Here is a 17892-nt window from a genome sequence, read left to right as displayed (position 1 = left end):
TTACAAGTTTATAATTGGATCTACAGGGCAGGTTTTATGGGTCATGTATTACTGTTGTTAAAGAAAACAAAGGTTCTCAATTTACATGTTCAACATGGTTGGTTTTTATGATAGAAAATTTCAGTGCTGGAGTGTGGCGGTGTGCCTCCTGAGTTGGATTGGTAACGGCACTAAATGGAAAAAGTGAACATGTGTAAGTATCCCGATGGCCGAATACTACGAGGTTGCCCAATGCACAATACCATTTTAATCTGAAGCAGATTATGCGCCCCTTCGTACGCCAATCTTTATATCAAAATTTCACAATGGTGATGATGTAATAAATTGAATGACTGCATAATTTAAATGTTTGAGCCCAGACTACATCAAGGTCTAGTTCGTCCATTTCTTTAGCTGTTTAATGATGGCATTTTGATGCTCCACTCTTTCCACTTACTAGCCGTGCCCTGCTTTGATTTGTGTGCCTGGTTTTACCTGCCTAATGTCTATTGTGGATTAATTGACGATCTCAAGCTATCCTGCGGGCAGGACTGGTTAAATGGCCAGAAAAAATGAAAGAGCACAAACAAATATAGGATAGCCTCAGTGTTAATGCTTAGACTTCGCCATTTTGAGGGCATGCTTGCCCCCTGCATAGTGTGCTAAACTTTTGACCTGTCCATCATTTCTCTGGCTATGAAGCCCGCGTGAATGCTTGTGGGCCTCAGAGCAGTGTCTCTATGTGCACTGTGGCTTGGGTGTGGAGGTGCAGGGGATTCAACCCATTTTGACTTGCAAGGAGACACCTAGTCTAGAAATGATAGCATCTTGTACAGCTGTGTCAGCCATTTATCAGAAATCATTTGGGCCAAAATAGTGGCAAAATGTATTGAGATGGAGATTGTTGAGCAATAAAGAATATTAGCAGTGTGGCGGGGGGGGGGGGGTGCCAGCCAATCAGGTGGCTAGGAACGCAGGCTTGATCCGCCCGTGAAAGCCAGCGTTTCATGCCATCTGATGGCCGACTACCCTACCGCCATCTTCCCCCCCATCCTCCGACCCCATTTTGTTTTCTCCCTCTCATCCCCCAACTTATCTTATTTCGGCTGCAGCGGCATCGCTGCCGCAGTCGCACATTCCGCTCTGCTCGCAATGGCCGCCAAGGAAACAGAAGAAGGGCTCCGTACAGAGCCCCACCTTCCCTTTCCATGGTGGCCATCTTTGTAAAGTATGTTCCTTCGTACAACGGGATGTGAGTGGCGTCCTGTTGAATGAATGAAAATTCTTTTTTTTTAGCACAATATGTTACCTCTTTAGCAACCCGGGGTGCTAATAGCCTTAATCCCTCATTCCAATGGCTGGAACAGGGGTTAACGGGCCGGAGCCCTCATTATCCTCCCTCGCTTTGCTCGGGCTCATGAACTGTGCTGCCGGCGTGTTTTTTCCCTGTTCAAGCCCTTGGAACGGGGGATTAACGTCATAGAGCCATGCCCAGATTTCGCCCTCAAGTACAGTAGCACTTCAGCTGGTAAAATGTTGCATAGCAAAGCTTCCAAGTCCAGATAGTTTCATAACGCACCCCATTGAAATAAAGTATTGCTTCCAAGTGTGGGGGAGAGGGCACAGTAATAAGGTCCTGGGCATAACCAACTATGCCAGACAGATGCCAACCAGAGTGAGGAATAAGAGATCAAGGGAAAACAAGTTTGGTCACGGGACATTTAAGACTGAACCCCATTGCATTATCCTGCCTCAAAGGGGCGGGACGAGCAAGAGTGAAGGGGCAATGGTGCAATAGAGGGCAGGGAGGCCGGGGAACATTTCAACCAAAGCCTTCATAGGTTATTCAAAACTCTGAGAGGAGAACAAAAGCAAAGTGGGGAAGGAGGAGGAGAGGTCAGAGGACATCCAGAGGATGTATTCCGGGTCGTTAACTGGGCGAGAACAAGAGTGGTAAATGCAAAGGCAGAAGACAAGGGGGACTTGATTAAGAAAAATCTTTTTGATCAAATTGGGTAGCCTTCAATCGCCCAAACAAGGCCTACTTACAGAATATGGGAGATTGCAAATCTACTGCACGTGATGAAAGAGCTACCTGAGTATTTGTAGGTCTAGGTAATAACAGAAATGTGATGGTACAAAGGAAACAAAGACGATGGGCTCTTCACACTCTACCTGATATCCAAGAGTATCGGCGTTTGAGCGATGTTTGCAAGGATTTCCCCAGCTTTGGGTGACACGTTGTTAACCAACTCATAGATGTAAAATGCCGCTGCATCCGGGAGAATCAGCCAGTCGCGCCGCACGTGCCGTTTGGCGATGGCCTTCGCATCCAATCCTGGACCAAGGGAACATGTCCATGAAAAGCAATTGAGAGTGGAAAAAAAAGCAATGTCACTTCTTTTAATTGAAAAAACTAAATGATTTATGCAATTAGAGCAGGGGGACTTTCTATGCCATGAATGATACACCCACCTCACCTGCCAAATGGCATCACATGAATGCACATGAATGCACCATTTTCATGCTCTCTTTTATCCCCTTTCGAGTATTGTAGCATGGAAAGGATCGAAAGCAGTGGTGTCTGTAATTTAATGATCAGAGCTCAAGGCATATAGCAAATAGTAAATGCTCTATGTGTCTATGGGGTTCATTATAGATTTGGCGTGGCGGCAAAAGTGCCAGTAAAAGTGGTGGGAATACTGTTACTGCCACTTTTCCCACACAACCAAACTACAGGTGTGCTGGTGGGGGTTACTTGCTTTACCTCCAGCCAAGAGATGAAGGTACATCAGGCCCCCACCAGCAAAAAACTGCCAGCAATACCGGCACCAGTATTGTCAGTGTCTGCAATACAGGCAGTCCCCTCCATGTAGTCCTATGGGACTTCATGGAATGGGGAAGGACTGCCGTTGCCGGCACCTGGAATAGGCACCTGGGGCAAGATTACAGAAACTTTGCACCGGTGCAAGGGCAAAGTTGCACGACATTAGCACCAGGGCAAAGTTTGCCCTATTTTTAAAAACACTAGGACATAGTAGAAACTATTGCACCATGACAACTGCACCTTGCCATTGTATAAGCACATGGGCAAAAATTGCCCTAGTGCAAGAAAGATACATTTTCGATGCGTTTTTTCACCAGGGCAAAGTTTGCCCTAGTGCTAATACCATGCCGTATTAGCACTAGGGAAAACTTTGCCCTGGCACAATAATGCAGTGAAAATCTATGTTTTTTGGCTGAAAGCGATTTTTGCCCTGATCCCTATACCATGCCAAATTGCACTTTTCACGGTGCAATAGTTTTCTAATATGTCCCAGTGTTTTGAAAAATAGGGCAAACTTTGCCCTAATGCTAATACTGTGCAACTTTGCACTTGCACCGGTGCAAAGTTTCTGTAATCTGGCCCCTGGAATATCCTGGTAATATCAGGATATGAGTCACCGGTAAAGGTAGGTCTGTTTGCCGGTATCCCGCCAGATTTACTGGTGGGATACCAGCAAACTGATAATGACCCCCAATGTATCTTACAAGAAATGCTACTCTCCTTAGTTTGCATGAAATAAGAAGCCTTTACAGATTCCACAGTTGGGCTTTGTGAGGATGCCCAGATTCCAATGTGCTTTGTGAACACGACGGCATTATGGTTTTTATTTATTTATTTATTTACTTGTACCGCGCCCAGATGCCTGCGGGCTTCGACGAGGTACAAGTAAATAAATAAAAAAATAAAAGTGTATGTATGGTTGAGTTTGCTAAGGTGTGTCCCCGCTTTGGTGAGGTGGGTAGGGAGGAGAAGACAGGTAGACATGTAGTCTTCGAGTTCGGTAATGGGATATGAATCCTTTAAATCTGCTTCACCCTGTTTCTACTTATCAACATGCCTGCATCATGCTCAATGCACAGACTCTGGGTTAGTGCTGCCACCCTTACGTCTCACGCGCTGTATCCTGGACCAGAGAAGGGTCCAATAACTCTTGTGCCTCTTTCATTGGCATTAATATTGTATAGCAAGGGAAATGAGTTGTAAAATAAAATATTGATTGCTATTGAATAACAAACACAGTGCAATCCTGTGTGCCGGGTGAGGGAGGGACACAGGTTTTTTGGGAGGCAAATTTTGTAGCTCAGTGATAGGTTGTCATCCAGAATAGCGGATGTTGTTGTGTGGACTGGAGCGTTCATGTATGTTTTCGTTACTAGGTATAAAGTGATGGGACTTCAATGTCTCTTCTCTTAAAGATGAGCCTGAAATGCCTTTGGACTCCTGCCTCTCATCTGACCCCCCTCAAATCCATCTACCACTCTTTTATCTGTACTCTCTGCCTCCTCGGCCCTCGCAACTCTCTTTCCCCCTCACTCTCTCAACTTGGCTGGCTTCCCTTCCCCTCCCAATTTAAATTTCAATTCCTCTGTTTGGTCTTCAAATCTCTCCATGACCTTGCTCCCCCCGATCACTCTTCTCACCTCTCTTTTTACACTCCCTCTCGTTCTCTCTGCTCTGCTGACCTCTTTTTACTCACTGTACCCCCGTCTCCTTGTGCCGCTTCTCGCTTCTGTTCCTTTCAGCTCTTGGCCCCCCTACACTGGAACTCCTTACCTCTCTCTATCCACTCCATCCCCACATACACCTCCTTCCGCACCTCTTTAAAAGCCCTTTTCTTCACTCCCCCCCTTGACCTCCTACCTTCTCTCCTCCCCTTCTCCACTGGCCTCATACCTTCCCTTCCTATCCTCTCACATCCACGTGATCTTATATCACATACTTGAATTTTGTTTCTCTTCCCTTTACTACCCCCTCTCCTTTCCTTTTCACCTTTCCCTCACCTCCAATATCCAAGGAAACTGTTCTACATATGTTACGCTGGTTTGTCTCATGTGTCGTAAATTGCTTCTTCCATTATTGTATCTTGTTGGTATATTGTAAAGCGCTTTGGATTAAAGCGCTATATAAACTTAATAAACATAAACATACACATAAATGTTCCAGGTGTTATTATGGTCCCCAGGAATAGGCAGTAGCATCTCAGACCCAGCATCCCTCAGGCGTGGGTGCCCCTGTTGCTGGAGTGGTGCATCATGCCTACTCTGCGTGTATGTGCCACCAGTAAGAGAGCGGGAACTAGAGCCACCTTGCAGTGGTTCCTTGAGTAGTGCGTGTTTGGTGGAATACACAAGACACCCTTGCATGCATACCATAGTCTACAAGTGGAGTCCCCGATTTATCTACACATCTCGGGAGGACAGCTCAGGGGCAACGTGCTTGCTTTGGAAACAAGACCACACAGAGCAACACACAGGTGTGATCCCCGGGTCCGCGCTTAGAAACCTTTGAGAATTAAACACGTTATAAATAACCAATCATATCATATCATATCGCCTGTCGTGCATCTGCAATATCTAATAGACGTTTGCACTGCGAAGGGTACATGTGACGTGCATTGATGTATCTCCAGGCATCAGCAAGGAACTTAATCTCTGAATACCCAGATGTGACACCACTGGACATGCAGTCCAATGTTGCAAATCTCTCAAACGTGGCTTTCTCAGCAGCAGCTGACCATGGACTAATCCCAGTGGACGCACCGGATGCAACGTATAGTACTGCCCTACTGTTAAAAGATGCCAGCGCAAACACTGGCTACCCAATCCGTGTACAGCACTATCTCTTATAGCGCAAGGCAAGGGGTGCAAAATCCTTAGAATGGGAAGGCACTATATCCCTAAAATAGCCACCCATAGAGTGAAAAGGGTGAGATATTCCTTGGAGCATGAGAGGGACCACCCTAACCCCTATAGTGAACTGGGACACTTTAGTCCTGAATAGGAAACCATGTAGAGGCAGGGGAGGTTATTACAAGTCATGCCGTCTGGTAGCACAGTGAGCGTAAACTACAGGACCCATCGCAAGCCGTGCCGGAATCACCGGCATGACGGTAAAAAGGTGGCATCACAACAGTGTCTTTTCCAGAAACACTGGCACAAAAATGCTGGTAGCACCGGGAAAACTGTGCCCGAAACACTGGAACCACAGAGAAGACGTTAACTAGACCCAGGTGGGGAACAACATGCTACAGGTGCTCCCAATCCACCCAGATGCACACAATGAGCAGTAAGACTGCTTAAAAGGATCCACCCCACACACACTGTCCAACACAACCATGCTGCCACTCTATGTAGGAGTTATGGACATGGAGGTGCTGCATGCAGGAGTGCAGCTGTATGACATAGCTCTCAACTCACACGCTTTTGGCGGGTGACACCCGCCTTGCAAACAGCTGACTCACCCGCCAAGCCACCTTCACCCCCATTCGTTTCAATGGGCCTCTCACCCGCCAAAAATAAAATCGGGTGTTTTCACCCGCCTTTGCAACATAAATGGTTGAGAGCTATGGTATGAGCATGACCTGCACCAGTGGCAACAGGAGGACAGGCAGTGGAGAAGGAGGAGAAGGATGACAATGAACGATGCCATGCAAGAGGCGACCCAGAGACGTCGACCAAAATCCCTCACGACACCATGGGCCCCGACTGACGGGCAGATCCATACACTATACCGTTCGAACAGGGAGACCATCCTGGAACTGGTGGCGCTCATCCAGGGCGACATCCGGAGCAGCATAAGCATCTGGGCAGCAATACCATCCCTGTTGAAGGTGGCCTCAGTGCTGCACTTCCTTGCCACAGGCAGCTTCAAGCACACAGTCAGTGAGGTGCATGGCATCTCACAGCCTGCATTTTCAACAGTGCTGTTGCAGGTGCTGGATACCCTCCTGTGCTATGTGTCCCAGCAAATTGCCCTTCCAACCACACAGACACAGATCAACGCCACCAAGGTCTGCGGTTGCAGGCATGGAAAATATTTTGGGAGCAGTGGACTGCACACACATCGAACTTGTGGCTGCCCATGCCACAGAGGAGGTGTAGAGGTGTACAGGAACCGTAAGCTGTACCACTCACTGAATGTGCAAGTCGTCTGTGATGCAGATCAAACAATCATCCACTTCTGTGCCCACTTCCAGAGATCAACCCACGACTCCAACATCCTGCGGAATAGCACCCTGCCTGCGTACATGGCGTGTTATGGAGGACAGCAGACCTGGCTATTGGGTGAGTGAAAGTATCAACCCACACATTGTACAATGGGTACCAGTCCATTGGGGGGGTGTCGTCTAGCACCAATGCATGCCCCACAGCCACCATGCCATTGCAGGTACCCAATCGCCATGAAATGTGGGTGGCCACAATGACATCGACTATCTGTATCAACAGATGGACACACCAACACAATCTGAGCACAGATGGGCAGCCACATGTAATGCACTACAGGTACCAGAATGCGTCTCAACTATGTCACAATACCCATCAAATCCTGATACAGCCTCCCCAGTCCCATCAACACATCCCTGGGTGACAGACCTTACACACAGCATGTCAGCAATGCCTGTCACAGGCTGCAGCTGAGTGATTGAGGCCCCGCCAGTTTACAGACCCAGATGCATGTGCCACATGCACACATCCATAGATGTAATCACTGTCCAGTCACTTAAATGCCACCTTGTGTCCCATCCCTTGCAGGTAATTCTGGGTGACCATTACGGCCAAGGCTGATGACCCCTGTGATGACCATTGAGCAGACCTTTGGACTGTTGAAGGCACTGTTCAGGGGGAACACTGATGTACAGGCCAGAAAAGGTGGGGAAGATAGTCCTGGTGTGTGCTCTGTTGCACAATATGTGCATCAGGTGGAACCTGCCCCACAGATATGGCTATGCCTCCAGCGGACGCTGATGACAATGCAGCTTTCCAGGATCTCAGAGAACTTCTTTCGACCACCCATCCACTGCACACAACCCATGGCACTTACTGCATGTGATGCAAATCAAAAATAAAGCAGACGGCTTAAAAAATTAATCTCCAGACATGTATGTGTTTGGTCAACTATATGTATTAGACAGAACAATATGACACAACGTGTGACCCAGCGCCCCCTGCTCAACACACCCTCCCCAGCACACCCGCCCCAACACCCCCACCCCAAAACACCCTCCCCCACAACCCCTCCTCAATACACACTCCCCAACACACCCTTCAAAACACACACCCTATGATGGAATTGTGTCATTGATACAGTTGTTCAGCATCACTTCCGTGGCCTCTTGACACCAGCCTTGCCCTGTCTTGGTAACCCTGATAGCCGCAGGGAGTGCGGATGTGCGTACCCATGTCCCGTATGCTGGGGATCAGTGGTGGAGGTGGGCTGCGCAGGTCTGAGGGGCTGAAGGCAGGACGATGTTAGGGCGTGTGGTCCAGTGACCCCCCCCTTGGTGCTGTACCCTCCCTCCTGCACAACATCATCATCCGTGGATGTGGCAACATATCTGGGAGGCTGGTGTGGGTGTCCAGTGTCAGTCTTGGCCGGCCAGACAGTTGTGTGACAGGAGCAACTGGCTGTGCCTCTGTGTGTGCTGGCAGGGATGGAGAGGCAGTTGGCTGTGCCTCTGTGGGTGCTGTCAGGGCTGCAGGAGCAGCTGGCTGTGCCTCTGTGGGTGCTAGCAGGGCTGCAGGGGCAGCTGGCTGTGACTCTGTGGGTGCTGGCAGGGCTGTTGGGGCAGCTGGCTTGGTCACAGGGCCCATAGGTTGCAATGATGGGGCTGGTGTGGTCTTTGCTGTGGCGGCACAGGGTGTGCACTTCTTCCTCTGTGTAGGTGGCCGGTCCACCATGCTCGTTGCCAGACGAGGTGCCTTTGGGGGTTTCTACGTGATTTCGCCAGAAACCCTGTTTTTGTTTTTTTTTATTCTGGGGGGGTACCCCCACCAGACCCCCCCCTTACTATTATAATAATACCCCAACCCCAACAAAACACCCCCCAAAATAAAAATTAAAAAAACAGCGATGTAAAATCCGGCGATGAAAAGTACCACGACCAAAAATAGATTGGCGAAATGCGTGTATACCCTTTGGGGGTGAGATGGGCATGCCGTTATTCACATCTTTGTCATACTGTGGACTTGCAACATGCAGCTACATTATTGTGCGACTTTATAGCTGTACATGGAGTCATGACGTCAGGATGCCTTTAATGCATGCTTGGATGTGTGTGTGGTATGGGGGCACATTGCTCGTAGGGCATGCATGCCACCTTGGTCAGGTGTGTGCTTCCTGTATGTGCTGCTTCTCATGCACATGAGCAGTACTCTTGTGTTAATATGTGTGTTTCAATGTTCTTGGGGTCATTGCTACGGTACCCCTGCACTAAGGCCATGGTATTTGGGCCATTTAATGGGTTGGATGTGGTTTGATGGCATGCAGTTGGACATGGCTCCATGTGGTTGTACTGCATTTCCCTATCTACTATGTTTTCGTGTGGCGCGTTCTACCCACCGCCCTCTGCATGCGTCCCTACGCCAGCCTCCGCTGCTCTGACTCTCTAGATTCCTTCGAGATGTAGCACAGTGCTGCATTTCTCCTCCCAAGCCGTCAACTTTATTGGGGAAGCTGGTCCACCTCCAGTGGGCATTCATTCCCTCCTGTGGGCTGACATCAGATTGCCGACTCTCAGGTGAAGGTCATCCCACCGTTTGTGGCAATCTTTATGGGAGCGGGGGACGGGTCCCACAGCCACACCTTCTGTGCCACCTCCCCCCATACAGCAGACTTATAGAGTTGGGTAGTCCACCTGTTGTCGGTAGCAAATAGTTCCCCTGCATTGTCTATGCTAGTTTCAATTAGTACTGACAATTCCTGCTCTGTGAAGCATGGCTTCCACTGGCAGACTTCAGGTACACGGGACTTCATGGCTGCAGGCAGGATGTCAGTGTTGCAGTGACCGGGTGGCAGCAGGATGTGGGTGATTTTATGTGCATTGTCTTTTACAAAATGGCCACCGGCAAGCTTCCAGTTCATGCAGTGACATTGTTTTCAGTCCCGGTGTTTCTGTTGCCGGTATTTCCATTGGATGCACACTGTTAATGGTGCCACCAGCATTTTTTATGAATGAAACACATGACTTGGTGTTCAACAATGGTGTTTCCGTCCTGCTGGTCGCCAGGGGTGTTGCTAGGTCTGGAAAAGATCCGGGGCTAAGCTAATGTCGGAACGTTCGGGACTTAGCCCCCCTTTTGGCTGTAGCTCCTGAGATTCTATCCGGGGCTACAACCAAAAAACCAGGGGGTATAGCCCCCTTAGCCCCCTCCTAGCAACGCCTCTGCTGGTCACAACATTTCCGGCATGGTGGTTTGCGCGGTCCCGCGGGTTTGTGATATGCCAGTGATTCCATGGTCGCGGTTCCCGGAAACGGTGCTACTAATTCCATGAAATCACTGGCAAATTACTGGAAAACTCTTAATGAGGCCCATGGTTTCCTTTTCACCCTTCTTATTCCTCTACCTCTCTGGACTGTGAGATATAGAGTTGTTCTTACTATAAAGGATATAGTGCCTTTCCACTCTAAGCATTTTGGCAGCGTTTCCTGCTGCTGTGGTTTTGGCTTTTCTCCTGCCCCTGCTTCTCCTTCTTCTCCTTCTTCTGCTTCTTCTACTCTACCTGTTACTTCCCTATTCCTTGCTGTGCTTGGAACTCCCAGTCCTGCTACAACCATGTGACCCACACGCTCTATTGGGCGTGTTCTGATACTTTCATTTTATCTCTGTTTTTGATTGGTTTCTGCTTGTAGTCTTTTGTGAGTGTTCTTTGTATTGTCTATGCGTGTTGCTCACCCCGCCTACTCCGGACCCTCGTTGTAATGAGCTTATAAAAAGCCTGGTGGCCATCTTTACTTCAGGAAGAGGTCCCACCTCCAATGTGACTCTATGTTGGTCAAACACTGTGGCTGCCCCAGCTCCCCTTGGCCATCCAGCTTTGATGGAATTCTGCGAACACCTCTGCCTTTGCTCATTTCTGCCTCTATACCATGGTTAGTCCCTGGAGATGCTCACCACTACTGCATATTGCCATGTTTCTGTTTTCAGCGTCAGTAGTCGCTACTGTTAAATTCACTCTAGAGCTTTGGCTCCAATTGCCAAAACTGAGTCAGTGAAAGCTGATACTCTAGTTGGGTTCCTGCTTTTTTTTTTTAAACATGCATGTAGGTGCAAGGGCACTGTCCTGACAACATAGACCTGACTCTCCATGGGTGCAACTACCAGGGGGGTTAAAAGCGTCTTGACCCACTCAAAATACATAACCTGACCTTTGGTCCCCCAAAAGAATTCTACCCCACCCTCTTCCCTTGAGTATTGCTGTCGCACACACACACAGATTCTTTTATCTTTGCAGTCCTGTGCTGGCTGTTGTGACTGGACCTGTGGTCACGCAGGACAGCCCAGATCAGTGCTGGGGTCACCTAGCAGACACCAGGAGTGCCATGGTCACACAGCACAGACCGTTGCAGGGATCACCCTAATAGCCTTGGGCACAACGCAAGGCATCAATCCCCGGGGGCTGTCGGACTAGCAGCTGCTCACACAGCGGGAAAGTGGCCTGGGGGCACCCAGATCAGCAGGTCCATGGTCAAACGGAGACAGCCTGCAGGCTAAACGAAATGAGACATAGAGACAGAAGTGCCATGACACAGAGTCTGCCGCCGTTTTGAGGCATGTGCATGCAGAGGCCACTCTTATTTACAGTCAGTCATGACGTTGTCATGCACATCCTTACAGGGGCAACACCACACTGGCTTCTCAGTGAAAATAAAACCTGTTCAGACATGCTGATCTTTCATTTTCCTTGAAAGTGTGAGTTCTATATTTATTTGCCTTTCAGGCTTCTGATGTTGCTTGCATGTGAACGGTGTCCAGACATTTGGTGGACTGAAAACTGGTTGAAAGACATTTGGTCGACGCAATTTGGTCGAAAACCAAATGGTCGAATTTTTTATTTTTATTTATATATATATTTTTCGGGTTTTCGTTTTTTAAAAAAAGGGTTTTTTTAGAAAAAAAAGGGTGTTGGGGGGGAGCCCCCCAAAAAAAAAAAAAAAGGGGTGAAAATAAAAAAATAAAAAAATTCGACCATTTGGTTTTCGACCAAATTGGTTCGACCATTTGTCCAGTCGACCAATTTTTTTCGACCAAATGTCTGGTAACCCATGTGAACAGTAGTTAGCAAATGCTGTGGCGCTTCAGTCTGACCCCTTCAGCAAGCACACATGTTTCCACTGAGCTGAGTGCCGCTCATGGAGCATTATTTGCTGGAGCAGAGGTGAAGTGAGAGGTGTGGAAGGCTGGTTCTGGTGCTGAAATTGCCCACGACCCACCCCAGTGCCAGCAGCCAGGCCAGACAGAGAGGATGTGGTGTGTCTCAGACTAGTGAGGAAGAGCCTGTTGGTCACTTACCAGCCCTGCAGCCATCAACACGTATGAACCCTACAAAGAACAAGATGAGCTTCCCTTCTCCAGTTTCTGGTAAGTGGACAAACACAAATGCTTTCATTCTGTGGGCTTTCTTATTAGACTGTTTTTTGCAGTTTGATTTGATTTGTTTTCACTATACGTTTCGAACATGTACAGTGTGACTTGCAATAGGAAGAGCTTTCATTATAACCACCTCCCCACATCCTAAAGGCTTGAGTTTTATATCAGGCAGCCCTAAGACAGTGACTCTGGTCTATTCACAACCCGAGGGACAGCAGCAATTCAGCTTCTGAACTCCTGCATGCACAAATCTCCTTTCCAACAAATAGTGGAGCTCATGTTCTAATGAGTCATAAAGTAAATGGATGGCGTAAAAGCCTTGAGCAAGGTTTTTACGCCATTCACGGCACGCCCCATTTTCAATCATTTGTATGGTGGAGAGAAGGGGCAGAACGCAACTTGAATTTCTGCCACCTCCCTTGCTATACGTCCATACAAATGCTCCAGCGTGGATTTTCATGCCGGCGCAGATGCTGGAGATCTCTATAGGGTCCGCCAGCTTTATGCACTAGCTTAGTATGCCGGTCAGATAGCACATAGAGTAGAGCGCTGGATTTGACATCCGTGGAGAACCTTCTGACGCAGGTTCGAATCCCGACAGGGGCAAAATAAGTCTTTCATCATTCCAAGGTCAATAACTGAGCGCCACACACTGTTGGTAATAATAAGCAGAGCTCAGATGCCTAGTGTTCGTAGCGCTATATAAATGCAAATTATTATAGAGCAGGGGGACTCCATGGCAGGCAGCGTGTACAATTACAATAAAACCCTGCCCAACATGTCGGGCAGGGTTTAATAATTTCCATTGGTAACACTTTTTGAAATTAAACCCTGACTGACATGCAAGCATGTTGGGAAGGGCTTAATTATAACTGTGAGCACTGCCTGGGATGCAAGCAGCATTTACTCACTTTGCATGACAAAGTGCAAAAGTGCAGGGCAAAAGGTGGCATAATGTAGCCTTCTTTTGTACTCTGCCATGCAAATGATGAAAATTTGGCAGCAGAGTATGATAGGTTACGTATACAGTTAGTGCTATAATTGGCTAAACAGTGTCTGGTGCCTCCTCCTGTGACCACCTCCTAAATGTTGCAAATACAGGCATGTCAGGTTAGTGCATTGCAATTGGGTCTTGCAACAAAGTGTGAATTAGCGTTAAGGGTGGGTAGGGATTGGTCAGTGAGGGGTTTCTCAGATTTGGCACTTTGGAGGGTTACCCGCCCATGAGCAACTATTCAAGTGGTGGGAAAGGCTCCAAAGGTGTTGTCTGTACCCAACAAGGTTGCCATCTCTGATCCTCTAGGCCTTGAGACAGACCATTTAGCTTTTAACCAGGTATTCATTTTGTATCATCTGTCTTCAGTTGGATGGGAACAGTGGTCTCTGCCTGGTTGGAATGAACAGGCATTGTCTTCCAAATTCATATCACATGTGTATGAACCACATACTTAATTTTCCTCCTCACATTTATGAGGATTTTTAGCTGTTACACATGCAGGTGTCTGATCTTTTCTGCAACTATGAAACTCTCCCTTCCTTGGTGTCCTTGGCTGAAATATGCACACTGGCTACGCAAACAGTCTGGTCTGCGCTTTCCTGCTGAATCAGTGTGTCAGCCATCTCCTTGTGTTCTCAAGCCTTCTCAGTACTTCCCATTCACTTCTGTGCGACTGTGGCTTCCATTTTGATTTACATGGCCACTCATGTTAGTTGTGTTCAGCATCAGCAAGCAATTTATATCTTCTCTTGTGCGACTTGTGGTTACTGCGTAGCAAAAGTGTAACTGTCCTCTATCTAAGTGGGTCATAGACCTGCATGCTTCACTTGTTCATCCAAACTACAGGTCATATAGCAGCAGTCCTGGTCAGGTTTGCACCATACCCAACGTCCCACGTAGTTGCATAGATCTGGGGGAAATGAAAACCTTGTGCCTGGAGGGAAAAAGGGTACATTGCTTCAGGTGTGAATGTAGCACTTCGAATGTTTGTGTCTCCTCATCTATCTTTGTCTCAACATCCAGTAATATGTTCATCCCTATTGTCTTTTGGGTAGTTTTCTTGCACTGAGTTAATGCTACTCTAATGACACAGAAGGCGGGTAGTACTAGTTCTAAGGCTCCTAATTGTACTTTCAGCCCATTGGTCATCCACTTGGTATTCAGGAAAAAATGTATGTGAGCCAATCGTCATCTTCCCCTGCTGGGCGTGTTATTTGCCTCCATCTTAGCATGCAGGTCTGATTACTGCATTATGGCTTCTGTAAGGGTCCCATTATCTCCATTGTGGGCAGGTGCATAGGTGCAACAGGATGGTATGATCTTTGTGCAGATGCCTCCTTCCATAGCTGTGAGAAGATGCAAGACATATCTATTTTGAAGGATCATGAGTCTCACCTCTCTTAGTTCTTCTTTGATGGCGCTGAACCATTTAACCATTGAATTTATTGTCTGCAACAGTTACCATCTAGTTATCTGGAGCTATTTGGCATTCATGTTGGCTTGGACCACCGGGATAACTGAAGCAAAGATCATCTCTGTCCTGGTAAACAGTCTGAGCTCTGGTGGTATTGCATCGAGTGCTTCTTCCATCTTGGTCGATATATAATTCTCTCTCTTCACTCTAGTCAACTCCATGGATCTCCACTTCCTATGGTGCACATACATTCTGGGGAATCCATCTACTTGTATATCTTTCTGAGGCACTACTAAGGCTGGTGTATTAAGTTGTACTAGATAATATATTCCTCACCAGTTCAGTGGTAGTTGCATGTATGGTTTGGAACCACAGACCCAATAATGATCCATTATTACTGCACTACCAACCTTATTAAGCAGTATCTTTGACATTTGTTTGCATCCTCTGTTCGCCCCAACCTTTACTGGACCATCATTTTGGAAACAAAGGGAAACATTCTCGAGTGGTATTATTGTCGTTCCTGACCAATGTGAGCAGCTTGGCACTTGCTGCCCATTCTTTGAGGCAGTCATCATTTTCTCTCTGTACCACTTCCAGTGGAACCCTTAGGAGCGCTTGTGCTTTACATCCCATCATCCCTTCCATCCAACCTTCTCTGGTGAACACTTGTCCATGCACCAACAGTTGAGGTCTCTCCTAGCATCCTGGCAGTCTTCCTATTTCTTTTTTCCCTGTTTACGGGCACTGTAACTCCTTTTATGTTACTATCCTAGCCTCCCCTTTGTTTGGGCCATCCTGTATACACTATATTATTTTATCTGAACTCCAATAATCATCCATCATCGCTTGAGTCTTGATGTAGCTGTCCTCATAAGGGAGGATCTTTTGTGACATCCATCGCAACGTGGCCCATCTTCCTTGAAATTGACCCCTTGTAGTGCAGAGCAATAAGTGCATAAGGTATTTTGCTCTGGCTGATGGAATTTCTATGGCTATGAATGTTCTGGAAGCACTTGTGACATAGGGATCAGAGAGCATGCAAAAATAAAAAAATCGAGCCTTAGGATTACTAACCAAGGCAATAATAGGCACGTTATTTCTTTTCAGAATTGGATAACTGTTTGCAACATAAATGAGGAAAGCTGAAACATATTTTCTTTCTGGTGCCATTTATCCTCAACCTCTTTGAGTTCATAAATGGCTTTTCTTTAATCGTGCAAGTGTAAAATGACTTGTCAATACTCAGTTCACACAAGTGCATCGACTACCTAGTATAAGAAAAGACAGGGCCTCATCACGAGTTGGGCGCAGTGGAAAGATGCAGCGGTACCGCTATTACCAGTATGGGCAGAACGCGGGAGGTTTACCTCCAGCTTTTTGCTGGAGGTAAACATCTCCCCTTTCTGCCCATTTTCGGTGCTATTACGGCTGGCGCCATTACCACTGGTTTTAATAGCACTCCCGGGTCCAATGTGAATGGGGACTTATGACCCCCCGTGCAACTCGGGATCTGGTGCAAATTGTGCCGGACTGATTTGCGATAATGCTTATTGCGTTGGGTGGTATCCCGATGCAATTAGCGCCTAGATAGCGCCCAACTCATGATGCCTAGATGCCCAGTGTGCCTGAACTAGCTTTCTGCATGCTCCTGTGTAGCTTTGGACTCGGAACATGTCTGAATATGTCACTGGTCCTCTTATTCTTGCTGTACACTATGTGTTGGGCCAGGAGGGTCTCACCTTGGCAGGGCTTGACGTCTTCCAGATATTTCCAAACTGTCTTCCCTACCAATTTAACTGCCTTGTCTGTCGCTTGCTCTACAGTAAAGGGTCCCTCAAACGCAGCTTGTGCAAGTTCTATTAAAGTATCCCCTTGGTAAATGAGAGGGGCTTTGAGCAGTTTTTGTGGTTGTATTGATGTGTCATCATCATCCTTCTTATTCGACCTCCCCGCCGCAACTTCAGCTGTTGAGAGATAAAAGAAACACTAGCCATCATCGGAGCAAGCTATTCATAAATTTCACTACCAAGAACAGTAGCAGCATTATGGACATCCATCAGCGCTCTAGTGGGAGGAGCAAGGGGTGAAGCGCATGAGTCGTTCTGTCACCACTTCATGAGGTTTTAAATTTTGCTCAGATGCAGGCTGATTGCGCAATGAGAACACTTCTATGGGTAGACAATGAAGGCCTTCCTTTTTCAGTGTCATTTTTACTTTTGCAATTTTCTCTTGAGCTCAATTCATGAATATCTTGCTCTGATGATGGCTAGTAACCTAATTTTTCCTCTGTGCCACTGCCACATGGGAGGTCACCATTGCATGTTCTGGCTCACTGTGGCACTCCTTCTATACCAGGGACTCTCCCTCACTAACCCAGATGGTGTGAGTGATCCCCTTTGCAGGGCTCCAAAAAATAGGTGCAAGCGGCAAACAGGAAAGCCACTTGTGCCATATTGTTCGTCCTTGGAGTCAATAAGGAAGTTGTGCTCCTGTAAGAAACGCAACCTGGGTGTGGTTTGTAGTGTATTCTCTTTGAGGTTGATGAAGGCTTATACACAAAAGGGAAGCCATGTATTGAGTTTGGCTAACTGCTCCTATTTCAATATAGTGTAAGTTAAGAATTGCATTTGTTCTCAATTTTGAGTTAAACTGAACCCCAAAAGAATGAAAAGAAACCACAAGAGGTTATTACAGTTTTGAAAAAGTATGTTATCTATATGCCAGGGATTAAAATACTGTGATCGTAGTGTTTTGTGATTCCAAGATTCTCGTGGTGCTGGTGGGAACATTCCACTTGTGACTTCTTTTTTTAAACTTTTTTTGTTGTTATTGTGTATGTAGTTATAAAACACTTACATAAATCAACATATCAAACATAAAATATACACATATACATGATATAAAAGATGATACAAACATTTCCTAACTTGATATATGTACAACTTCAAGAAATATCTTATATTAAACTTCATGCATGAAAAACATAAAAATTCTGTATACAAATAAAGTTACAGAATAATAATAGACCTAATAAAAAAGAAGAGGGAGTACAAGAATAAAAAAATAGTAAATAAGTGAAAAGGAC

The 17892-nt window shown here is 46.8% G+C and overlaps 1 protein-coding gene across 3 annotated transcripts in view; it reads right to left on the bottom strand.

Annotated features, from left to right (window-relative positions):
* The window catches only part of LOC138526521 (apovitellenin-1-like), a 102732-nt gene that overhangs the window by 32049 nt on the left and 52791 nt on the right, over positions 1–17892 (bottom strand). For all 3 annotated transcript variants that reach the window (XM_069637326.1, XM_069637327.1, XM_069637328.1), the window contains exon 3: positions 2155–2317. In XM_069637326.1, the coding sequence (XP_069493427.1) occupies positions 2155–2317 (163 nt within the window). The remainder of the gene's footprint in view (positions 1–2154; positions 2318–17892) is intronic.

This window comes from Ambystoma mexicanum, chromosome 7p, assembly GCF_040938575.1.
Source record: "Ambystoma mexicanum isolate Mex_15411 chromosome 7p, UKY_AmexF1_1, whole genome shotgun sequence".
Taxonomy (NCBI): domain Eukaryota; kingdom Metazoa; phylum Chordata; class Amphibia; order Caudata; family Ambystomatidae; genus Ambystoma; species Ambystoma mexicanum.
This window is presented reverse-complemented; position numbering and strand designations above follow the sequence as displayed.